The 12,513-nt window shown below is 39.8% G+C and overlaps 1 protein-coding gene across 10 annotated transcripts in view; it reads left to right on the top strand.

Moving 5' to 3' along the window:
• Positions 1-4,100, top strand: part of POSTN (periostin) — a 38,089-nt gene extending 33,989 nt beyond the window's left edge. For 6 of the 10 annotated variants that reach the window (XM_040583736.1, XM_040583740.1, XM_040583742.1 and 3 more), the window contains 2 exons: positions 2,282-2,323; positions 2,870-4,100. In XM_040583736.1, the coding sequence (XP_040439670.1) occupies positions 2,282-2,323; positions 2,870-2,910 (83 nt within the window). In that variant the 3' untranslated portion in view covers positions 2,911-4,100. Of the gene's footprint in view, positions 1-209; positions 297-614; positions 988-2,281; positions 2,324-2,869 lie in introns of those variants that run through there. The other 4 variants (XM_040583734.1, XM_040583739.1, XM_040583735.1 and 1 more) reach the window with 2 other exon arrangements.
• Positions 4,101-12,513: the final 8,413 nt, after the last annotated feature.

Below are 12,513 nucleotides of genomic sequence, written 5' to 3'. Positions count from 1 at the left end.
AGCCAAGATTGCAATGAATGAGTCCCAGCCCTAGAGAAGGAATCACCTGTGGCAGGGCTGAGGAAATCAGCAGGACCTTACGTCATGAATAACATGGTGGCCTGCATAAACCTACACCTGCAAAATGACATTGCTTCCACTGAAGGCTCTTCGCATATGGAGAAATGCTCTGCTAGATTTAACTCATCTGTTTTTGATGCTTATCATAGCTGGAACTGAGTACACCAAGGTTACTAAAGTAATTGAGGGAGAGCCACAGATTATCGAGAGAGAAATCAAGAAGGTCCATCTGGAAGGTTAGTTTGTCTAAAAATCCAGTATCACTAAGACCTGCTTTGTCTGAAGTGATCTTTCCAGGTGTGGTTTTATACTATCTATTCACAAAAATTACTTGGATCTGAAGCCAGTATTTTAGCAAGAAGAGTTTCATAATTGTTTTGGAAAAAGAATTCTTTCCCTGACATTGCAGACAAAAATGTTGAGGCTTATTTTGTGGCTAAAAGTAACTAAAAGATTTGGCAAGCATAATGGACAAGAGGAAATGTCTAACCACAAAGTTTAGGTAAAACATTTGAAGGAACACGCGCCATAAGAATTGCCTTTTCTCTAAGCAGCATATCCAGAAGAAGACCACGTGAGTTGTTTTTAACTTGAATTATTTCTTGTCAGTGTTAATGCAATCTGTTGATGTGAGGGGTTCTCAACTTGGTGAAGGGGAGGTGGGGTGGAGGAAGTATAACCTCTGGGGTTGAGTAAATATCTCACAGGATCTTGGAATTTCTTTACCTTTATCCTGTGCTTAAATGAGGAAAGCTCTTGAGTCTGAAAAAAACTGAAAGATGTCGAGATCCAAAATTAATGCCTTAAAGGACCCAAATACAATTCAGCCTGGCTTTCTACCAGAAATTTGTTATTCACATTTCTTTTGTTTATTTGTACGTATGTCCTTTTCCAATTCTAATTCTAATAATGCAGAATAAGTTGTTCTGTCAGCCTTTGAACTGAATTCATAGGAAAAAATATTATGGCTTGTAGAGAAAAAAAGTTAAAAAAATATGTTTCTGCTTCTTAAATTTTGAAGTCTGTGCTAAATACTGAAGGTATACCATAGTGTTTGGGGAAGTCAACTATTGCCTGAAAATGACAGACAGGTGTGATCTTTGACCATGAGGTTTACCTGAAAGCATAATTGTCGAGAGCATGTAAGTAGAGAAAACATACTTTGGATGGACCGTGTTCTGTCCTTGTCAGAGCAGTGCAGAGCTTGAAATTTTCTATCACACTGCTGCAGATACCCAGTGTTTAGTATCAGCTGTAATGACATAAAGCCTGTGTCTCAGGGCTATGCATTTATATAAGCTGTACCTTAGGATGAAAAGACAACTGATGGCAGCTGGTTAAGTGAAGATGCAAGCACTTCATGGTTGTAAAGAAGGAAAAATACCTCGGTAACATTTCTGTGATAGTAACAGAAGAGTTATCTCTTATGCTTGTGAAATGTTTTTCCTTCCAATGAGGAGACATCTGGTTTAAAAAATTTCTCGGGTTTTGATGAGAAAGTGGAAAAAGTGTCTGTAGTTTCACTCAGTCAATAGTTTGGAAAACAGATGTATCTGCTAATGAGGTTGATACCTATTCAATAGCCCTTGCTCTACTCTACCCTTCAAAACGGAAATCTCTGAGAAAATTAACTGAACTCTAAATGTGGAAATCATACTGTGGACTCACAATGCAATTACACATCAAGCCTCAAATTCAGATGGAAACGTGGCCAACATCTTGCAATGATTGAGTTTCAAGCATATCACTTATAATTCCTGAAGTAATGTCTATATGGCAGCCCTGGCCACCTTCTGCCAAAAGCTGAGGCCAAGTCCTGGCCTGTACATTAACTTGAGCTTGTATGTCACTGACAGTGTCAGATGGTATTTGCTGAATGAAGAGCACGGGCAAAACATCCTGGAACCTGTCTACACCATGTAACCATCTGTTAGGAGATCAGTGTGAATAATGAATTCATACTGTTAAAATGTAAAAGTACTTTTGAAATGTTGCTAATTTTTGATGAATGACTGCACATGACAGAAATGCGTTAATTGTATTATAAGCATTCATGTTTCAGGTGATCAAGTCAACATGCTAATGGGACAAAATCCTTAATCTGCTGAAAACCATAAAGAACAAACTTCGTAAATCAGCAGTGGGTTTCCAACTTTTCTAATGAGTTTTAATTCAAAGGCTTTTACAAATAACTTCTGACTGTAACATTTCTGTTTTCTAGAAGCACCTGTACGGAAAGTACAACCAACCAGGAGGACACAAGGTAGATGCAAAACATATATTTAAACATTTTTACATGCATCAAATGTCACTCTCAGTTATGGTAAAAGTCAGGAGGGAAAAAAATACCTTTAAGAATTCTTAACAGACATTGAAAGGGTTGAATTTATGCTTTTACAAAGAGAAATTTTAACAAAGCTTGATATTGTTAATTACTGGGTTTCTAGATTGTTTTCTTACGTATATTTCTATCTGAAAAAAACTTAATTATGCACTTTGGTCAAACAGTGTTTCAGACTGAATTAAAGCCGTCAAAGTGAGTTCTGACTCTGAAGTCTAACACTGAAAATGGCACTTTGGAATTCCCCACCATGGGATTTCTAACTCACTGCTTCTACATATTTTGATCAATTCAGAAGCTGAGAGATCATTGCCAGTTCCTAGCTGCCAGCACAAGAGTGAAAGATTCAGCATCAGTCTTCACCTTTCTTCTTCACATGTCTGTTTCACAAGTAAATACAGTATATAGTGTAACTATATTATATATAGCTATAGGTAATAATTATGGTTCTTTTTCCATTTTTCCCAGGGGGAACAGCAAGAAGGAGGACAAGACTAGCTTATCACTAAAAGCTTTCTAAGAGAAAATCCACAGAATTACAAATTAACAGCATGGTGTTTAAGAGGAAGAGAAAATTCTTTAAAAAAATGAGAACATGAGAAAACGATGTTGTTTTGATAACATAATGTAAACTGAACCACAAATGCACAAAAGGATGTGAAGCTGCAGATACTGATAGCACAGTGCTCACTAGGAGTAGTCCACTGGGGTGCTTTAACTACTCTTGATAGTAAGCACTATGCAGGATGGAGTCCTGGAACAACTGAAGGTCATCAGCTTCTGTAGAACCAGGATTCCTTCTTATGCTGGCTAGTAAGTGTTTGCAGGATTGGATTTAAAAAGAGCAGGGAACAATACAGAGTGTATTTTTTTATTATTATTATTTCCACTAAATAAGAAATATAAATGAAATTAGATAATTTCTAGAAAAAAAAAATCACTTCATGTGACTTTTAGAGTAATCTAAGGAAATATGAGATGTTAACATAGCACTTTTGGTTCAGTAGTATTGTATACTTTTTATAAGACAAAATTCATCATTTGTTTAATATCATAATGACGCCAGTAAAGTTACCTTTTCTAAACAAGCAAATATGCCTTATAGTAAATGTATCTTTTCTTGTTGTTCTACGTTGCATATCCAAATGCCTTCTAGTATCATGGCTAATGGAAGCTCTTACAAAGAAAAAAAGCAAACATTATGAGCTTCTTGAAATGTATTTGAGATCATGTTGACTTCTTTATTTATAAGAAAAAATAATTCCCATTAAAGGAATCCTGTAGCAATACATATACCGAGATTCCTAAGTGTTTTTCCACTTTTCCCTAAATGTGTCTTTTGATTATAAAAGTGAATTATAAAAGGGATAAATAAAATGCATGCAAACAGTTAATTCAGCATGGAAAAAGGTTTTACAAAACTGAGGCTAGGTCTGAAAGCTTTTATATCAAACATGCTTTGCTAATGTCTGGTACTAATGTGGAGTTGTCTGTAAATTATGTCAATTTTATAACTCTAGTTTTTTACTCATAAAAGTTGTTTGCCTTTCTCAAGAAAAGCTGTAAAACAATTACTCATGGAGTAGAGAAAACATGTTCAAAGTGCCTTTATTCTGCAGACCAAAGTTTCAGAGGAGTTATCTAATGTGCTTTTATACTTCTGTTTTGAAACAAATACTCAATAAAGAATTTGGCTGAACTGTGCTTCTTTCATTTGTAAATACTTTTTTGGGCAGTAAAGCAAACTCTAAATATTCTTAAGCTTTTAGTGTAGTTTTTAATTTAAAAAATATTTTCACAGAAACAAACTGATGCTTCCCTTTCTTACTTAACACATGCTAATGCACTTAAACTGCACCACTCTCCTTAAACACAATTAAAAACCTTCCCTAATTTCATAGTTACATACCATGAGCACTACTCCTTGAATTGTAAAGCTATCTAAAAATCGCGTTGATATGTTGTGTAGCTTTACTGGGCTGTCAGACTCTCTCAAAAAGGTGACCACAGTATCTACTATCCTAGTGCTTGGGTGGAAGGACAGCTTTTAACCCGGGTAAGAGCTAGGTAGCTTTTAGCTGAGAATGAGAGCTCTTAGGACTGCCTAGGGGAAGAACTGAAGCTGTCACCTTTCCCCAGGGCCTTTGACTGTCATTAAAGCATTAACTTTCTTTTTCTCTCCCCACTTTAGAGTGCATGAAATAACATGGTACTTTTGAGGATGCGGTTTTAGCATGTCACAGAAGTTTTCCATTGTATGCAATGTGATAAAGCATACATGAGCTAACATTGAGTGCAAAGCCTGCTGAGGCAGGGTTAGAGGAAGAAAGCAAGCAAAATCTGTGCAGCTTTGTCTATGCTATCTCTTGGAATGTTTCCTGGAATCTGTTATTCACAGATTAATGCATGGGATTTGCTCAAAAAGTGCAAGCTGGTGTGAGCCAAAACCATGCTATGGAGTGCTATATCAGCAGAGTACTCTGTCTGGTGCTTTATCTCCTTCCCATATACTATTTATATTATAGATGTAGCTATGGACTAGGATAGTTGTAATTCCCTCTTTTTATGTACTGTACCTCATGTTTCAATTCATCTGAGCTGGTGTAAATTAGGTGCTGTAATATTTGTACAGGTCTGGCATACAGAAATGTGGAGGCGGGGGGTGGGGGGGTGGGGGTGGAGGCAGAAGAAAAAAAAGAAAAAAATAACATTTTCAATCATCCTTTTATCAACTGCCCTGCTGTCTTCCTTTTTAATTTGCAATAATTAATTCATGTATGGTAACAAATCTGTGGGATTCATCTGTGTGAGAGGTTATCACTTTTACCTACAAACCACATACTTTAGGTTATTTGTAGGAAAAAATGCAAACTTTATGCTTCGCCTGGACATCACAGCATTACAGAATGGTTGAAGCTGGGAGGCAGCTCTGGAGATCATCTAGTTCAACTGCCCTGCCTAAGCAAGTGTAGTTAGAGCAAGTTGCTTGGGCTTGTGTCCAGTTAGGTGCTGAGTATCTTCAGGGATGGAGACTCCACAATGTCCCTGGACAACCTCTGGCAGTAATTGACCACCTTCAGAATAAAAAAGTGTTTTCTTATGTTTAAATGGGATTTCTTATGTTTCAGTTTTTGCCCATTGCCCCTTGTCCTTCCATTGCTAACCTCTGGGAAGAGCCTGGCTCCATCTTTGTTACACTTTTACTACAGGTGTTTGTGAACAATGCTGTAACCCCTCTGAGGCTTCTCTTCTCCAGGCTGAACAGTTCCAGCTCCCTCATCCTCTCCTTTTACGCCAGGTGCTCCAGCCCCTTCATCATCTTAGTGACCATTTGCTGTACTCACTCCAGTAGCTCCATTTCTTTCTTGTACTGGGAAACCCAAAGCTGATCACAACACTCCAGGTGTGGTCTAACTGATGCTGAGTAGGGGTGAAGGATCATGTCCCTTAACATGCTGACAGTGTGTTTCCTAGTGCAGCTAGGAGGTCACTGACCCTCTTTTCCATGAGGGCACATTGCTGACCCATGGTCCATGTGTTGTCCGACAGGACCCAATGCCTTCCTCTGCAGAGCTGCCTTCCAGCCAGTTAGCCCACAGCCTTTACTGGTGCCTGGGATTACTCTTCCCTAAGGGCATGACTTGGCTTTTGCCTTTGTTGAACTTGGGGAGATCTCTGTCAGCCAGTTTCTCCAGCCTGCCTTCGGAATGATGAACAATCGCCTCATTTTGTAGTCTCTGCAAACTTGCTGTGGCTACGCTTTCTCCCACTGCCCAGGTCACTGATGTAGATGTTAAACAGTTTTGGGCCCAGTACTGACCCCTGGGAAACACCACTATGAAATGAAAGATGCTGCTGGTCACGGTGTGTTGGATGTTTAATCTGTGAAGAGTGCTGCTTGCTGCATGCCTGCTTTAAAATCATTAATTTCATTGTAACTTCTGCTGATGCTTTTTAGAGTTGTTTTAGTCATGTCTGTGTTGAATCACAGGCATTTATCCCTCTAATTGCTAGTCCAATTACCTTTTTTTTTTTTTCCTCAGCAAAATATTTAACAGTTTTTTCAACAGCTGTATTTCCCACAATGGAACACGTGGCCTGAGTCAGGGCCACATTGAAGCCATGTGATGTGAATGTGATGCTAAACAGAATTAAATCAGTGTGTTTATTAATTGAAAAAAAAAAAAATACATTAGTGCAAAAACTACTGGCAAGAGACAGGGAAAATTTCAGGGACATAGACAGGAGTGACCTGAGGTATGATTTGCAGTTTACCCCAGGGTCCTCAGGCTGTTGACTGTACTGTAAATGAGGTCTAAGAAACCTCTTAAGGTCATCAGCGTCCCCACAATCCCCCAGAGGTCAGGTGTCTGCCTGTCACTGTCAGTCTGTCACCATGATGAACAGCAAATCCGGACCCCACAGTTCTCACTGGCAAGTACAGATCCATCTGTCTACAGACACCTAGATCCATTTGTCTGGAGGACTTAGCAGGACTTGCTTCTGCCTTTTACAAAGACCTTGATTACAAAGTGCCCATATGGCTTTAGAAGATACAGATAAAGTGGTGAGTGAGACTGCTGAGCTCCCTTGTTCCATCTCTAGAAAAAAGCAGCTATGAATTAATTGGGAAAGACTGTTCTTTCCATGGAGGTTCATTTCTGGATCCCAGCTGGTCAGAGACAGAAAACAGAGTAAGTACAATTTTAAAAGAGGAATTCTGGTAAAGAGCTTTTTAAAATAAAATATATGTTGGTTTTTTTGGGTTTTTTTCTTTTGCATTTTCATATGAAATTGGGTATGGATGAGGTTGTCTTTTGAAAGACTTATTCTGTAGTGCCAAGACCTTAGCAAAATTCTATGTGATCACTGCAAGGCATAAACCTCCTGTACAAGTCTGCAGAATCCACAGGAGCATTTCCAAGACAGTGGATCTTCATGTGTGTCCCACATATGCCCAAACTCTGATGGGACAATACCTGAATGTGTACTTTCCTCCATCTCTAGTCCTCAGAAAGGGCTCTGAAAACATGAGCCAGGGAGATGTCATACCACAATCCAAACAGAAGCAAGTCTGGAACAAAACAGCTGTACATCAAATGTGTATTTATTATTTCTCCAGCTGCAGATCAGAGACATTACAAATGGAAAAGTCTTATTAGATCATGTTATCGATCTCCTTGCCAAAGCTGGATTGTTCCCCACTTCTACAGTCTGTAATGCTTTGCCCAGGAGAATGGTACCTTCCCACAGTCATTCTCTCACACCCTCCTCAAAGCCACTTTCCCATATTCTGCTCCCCTTCCTGGCTTAGCTGCCATCAGACTAGGCAGATATATTCCATGAAGTACTCCTTCAGTAGAAAATAGAACTGTTTTAGCTATAACAAGGATGAACATCCCTGTTAATCTCACAGTTATGAGCTTGCTCATACTTTCCTGAAAAATCCGTACAATTGGAGATCTGTTTTGCTGTTGAACAAATTACTGACTTTGATTTAGTTTGTGGATGGCCTCATAGGTCTGCCACTTTTTTTTCTTTTTTTTTCCTTCTTAATGATGGCTTCTTTGTTCAGGATATGTGGTTCAGCAAATCACAGTCACAGAATGTTTAAGGTTGGAAGGGACCTCTGGAGGTCCTCTGGGCCAAACCCCCTACTCCAGCAGGGTCAGCTAGAGTTCTAAAAAATAATTAAAGACTCAATTGCATTTGTGAGATATTTCTTATGAGCTGGAAATGCCCCTATTTGTTTCCTCTCTTGTGCCAAAATCAAATGCATTTTTCAAACACAAGTTCAATGACAAACTATTTAATGTAATTGTTAGCACTCCTCGTGAATCAAGTAGAGTTATGTCAGTAGAAGTGTGGCAGTGAATGACTATAAAATTCAACATTCTGTTCAGTTTCATCATTGAAAATCTTACTGGTCTGAAAGTCTTCACCCACAGGCAGCCAGAAGACCAGGGCTGCCCCAAAAGTCAGGCAGAAGAAAACCATTTCATTTGGCTCTTGGCATCTGGATCCTGAGGTTTAAAGTTAAGAAAGGCCCCAGGCTTTGGGGTTTGCAGCCATAATTGCCTGTGAGTAGGAGCACAGCTGACTGAAATAACAAGAGAAGATCAGGCTGTATTAGCTGATCCTAAAGAGAAGTAAGTTATACGTATATGCATCTGCAGTTTGTTCACTGGGAAGATTGTGTCTGCCTCATCTATCCATACAGACTGCATACACAGTCACCACAAATTTACCTTGTGGATCATTTTGTGCATTTTCTAACTGTGTACGCAAGTGCAAAAGTCAAAATTTGCAGCCTAGTTCTACAGCATGATTTAAATGAGCTTAGGACAGCAACGAGACACTCTGAAGTGCTAAGTGAAAAAAACCTCTACATTTTATGTAAGCAACCAGAGTCAGATGCTACCTATGTGCCTGTGGCTTAGAAATGCTAAAGAACCCAACCAAGCCATTTATCATGGTCTCTCCCCTTTCTACTCAAGGATAGTTCAGTGGTAGATTCTGATTTAATTGTTAAAAAACACTACACTGACAACAATGACACCTTCCACACTAAGATCCTAGGACCAGTGCTAAACAGTTATTTTGGATCTTTTGTTTTCTCTCATCAAAAATTCCACACTGCCGCCTAATCAGATTATGAGGCTATGATCTAAGTCTTTGTGGTTTCAGTATGAATGCTATTAAAAATATTTCTGCAGTGGAAAATTATCACATAAGAAGTAACAAATGTTGAAGATACAAACCAGACTTTTTGTATGTCTTCTATTCCTGGATGCTCTTTTATTTATTCGTGGGTGAAGAAGCACTATCAGAAGCTGACCTGGCTCTGCTCTCCCCCTTGGTCACAACATCCCCATCAGGGAAACCATGGTGTGGGGAGGAAATGCCTGCATGACCCAGGCTCACCTGAACAGGAGGGTGATGACAGGATGCACAAACCCAGCACCTTAGAAGCAGTCTCTGGTCACAGAACATCATGATCAGGTTAACTGACCTGCTCCCTAGTACACAGCAGAGATCCCTCCATGCTTGTATCTCTGCACTATTCAGTGAGGCAAACATTTATTTCTGTGATTTAGTCATTTAGGTTTCCCACTAAGATACCATAAATGCTTTTTTATTCTCTTTGTCACTTTCAACGATCTACAGGAAATCAAGAGAACTTTCCTTGGGCAGTGACTATAGCTGCAAGTAACAGACAAGCTGTCAGGTACACAAGCCTCTCGTCAGGACTGAAAGGGAATGATTCATTACCTGACCCACACAGTACCAGAAGGATAGGTCACTTCATAAGCTTAATTTGGGAGATGCAAAAAGTGTGGCTTGGACAAAGAATTTACCAGCTGTAGGTTAGAGACAGTAGGTTGATATTATCTGGGAGGAGACATCCTACCCCTGCAGACACCAGTGGGAGTCTTGTCACTAATTTTAGTGGAGGCAGGATTACATCAGTCTTTTTCTTTTCTTTTTGTACTGCCTTTCAAATCTTAATTTACTAATTACCTAAAAAGGAGGAGCTATGACTCCAAATCTGAATAAATCTTTTGAACACATGGTGTCAGTGGGTTGATACATGAGATAGTCTTGCTTGCAGCACTTGCTAACTCCAACAAAGGAAGCTGTGGGTGGGAGGTCCTGGAGGGTGAGTGGTTTGGGTCAATATCGTTCTGGACTTAGAAGCTGGGTTAGATGTCTGTGTATGTCATCTGCTCTGCAGTAAACAGTTTATGGTTCTTGGTCTTTACAGTATCCAGGAAAAAGTAAGGTCTGCAGTTATGACTGTCACCTATACAGAGCTGCAGAAGTGACTGGCTTTCAAATGCCAGTGTGAGAAATGGAGCATTTGGGTTATTGTCTAAGATCTGGTTAGTTACAACACAGCTTGGTGTAAATTACTCATGTTTGGGGTTTTTTTCAAGGGAATGAGTTCCTGAAAGGGCAGTGTAACAGGGGAATTTGACTTGCTGATGTTGCTTCTAACAAAGAAAGAGTGTCTTTTTTAGATAATAGCCCTCCAGATTCCCCTGGAATAGACCCCAAAAATTTACTCTTAGGATTTTTTTTTCCCTCCTGACACAATCATCTGCTTCATCACGTCAGATACTCTTAGCAGCTTGGCAGTAAGTCACTTTTATGTTTTCAAAACTACTTGTAAGAGGTTAAGGTGAACATATTGGATTTTAATCAGGTGACAGACATGGAACTGTAACAATTTATGAATGCTGGATGGAACCTTGTTATAGGGATTGTTACGGTGGGGTTATGTAGGTTGAATGAACAGTGTTACTGGGGAAAAAAACAGAAGCAAGCAAAAAATACTTCAGAAGAAGGCAAACATATAGGAATCATTACAGGACAACTGGAGGATCACTGGTAAGCAGACTATGGGCAGACTGTTTTGTATTTCTATGCAATCAAAAACTTATCTCCGCAGATGTCTCTGAGTTCCCTGATTGTTCATTGCATAGAAGTGTTAGTCTACTCTTACAGTTTCTTTTGGTGCTCCCTCTAAGATGAAAATTAGCTGTCACCAGCTGATAGTTCACTCTGGGTCCTCAGTCCATAGGCACCACTGAGCTTGGCGTGCAGAGTGTGCTCCCTCTGCCCTATGTACAGATGTCCAGTGGGCTTTCCATCCTTCCTCCCTCTTATATGATTACATACCATACCCCGTGGTATTCAGCACCTGCCTTCAGTCTCATGACACCTTGTTCTGGTGGGTTGCAACACAAACTTCACATCAGTTTTGACACTGGGCTGAATGGCACAGACCAAAGAATTGGAAGGTTGAGAGAAACCTTGGATTCATGCACTGTGTGGGTGAGCCAATCCACTGGAAAGGAAGCTGTCCCTGAAAAACATGGATACAACCACTGTCCTCACATGGCATGGCATCCCTGAAGCAGAACCGTTCACTTGTATATAGCTGCTAGCTAACAGCACAGTCAGAAGGTCTATGAGCCAAGAAAACACAGGTGCTCAGGGCTGATAAGCAAGCGGCACGAGGCTGTTCAGGCAATCACACACGGCCACGCAGAGCTTCCTCTGGAGACCTGCCTGGTTAAATGTTACTATCTACTACAGTTTTCAACACAATTGACATTTGTCCAGATATTTTTAACACTTTTCTCTTACACTAGACCTCCTTTATGCTGTTAAAAAAAAAAAATAAAAAAATCTGCTGCTTTGATTTGGAGAACATGGTACCTATACCTGAACAGGAGAACATGGGAGAGCTTTCTCTTTCCACACCTGAGGGCACATTTGTGACACTGTTACTGAAACTGGGTCAAAGCCTGAATAGATGCCATTGTCTCACAAGCCAAATTTTTTCCAATAGAAGGAAACACAAGGACATGTGCACAAGAACAGTGATGTGCTGTATCAGGTAAACTGGTGTGGACAAGCAGAGAACCAAGACTTTAAGAACACAGATCCCACCCACACAGTTAAAATAGACACAAAAGCAGGAAAGGAAGAGTCTCAGGGGTGAAACACAGCTGAGGAGGATAGGTGACCAGAGCCTGATCTAAGGATAAGTAAATCCTACCAGTTTGCATCAGAAGGGATGAAGACATGTTCTCTTGATTACAGAGATAGTCATGCACAGCGTAATGTAGTCAGCCAGACATGCAGTAAAGAGACCAAACATCCCAGACCATCCAATACAATGTTCACATGCAGAAATAGTTCCAACACACTGATGGAAAACTCTGGGTTCATATTTTGCCTTAGTTGTTGTTGATTTTTTTTCCTGGATAAATTTTTAATATTGCAGCAAAAGAGAAGGTGACAGAAACCATGGCCTTGATTGCATCCCTCGTGGCAGATTATATTGTGTGATCTATGTCCCCATCGGTAAAGTTGTACATCTTTCCCCAGGCTTTGCTTGGGAAAGATTTCTGTTCCAAATAATCCAGGTCAATCTCAATATTGTTAGATTGCACGTATCCTTATATTTTTTGTCTGTAGTTAGCTTAGACTGCATGCACAAATTGATCTCAGCTGAAAAATGCACCATACATGGTGTTAGCTGAAATGGCAGTTTTGAGTGATTTGCAGGCTGGCACGAATGTATTCATATAAGCATTCTC

Source organism: Falco naumanni, chromosome 2 (assembly GCF_017639655.2).
Source record: "Falco naumanni isolate bFalNau1 chromosome 2, bFalNau1.pat, whole genome shotgun sequence".
NCBI classification, from domain to species: Eukaryota; Metazoa; Chordata; class Aves; order Falconiformes; family Falconidae; genus Falco; species Falco naumanni.
Note: the sequence above shows the minus strand (reverse complement) of the source record. Positions and strands in the feature narration are given on the sequence as shown.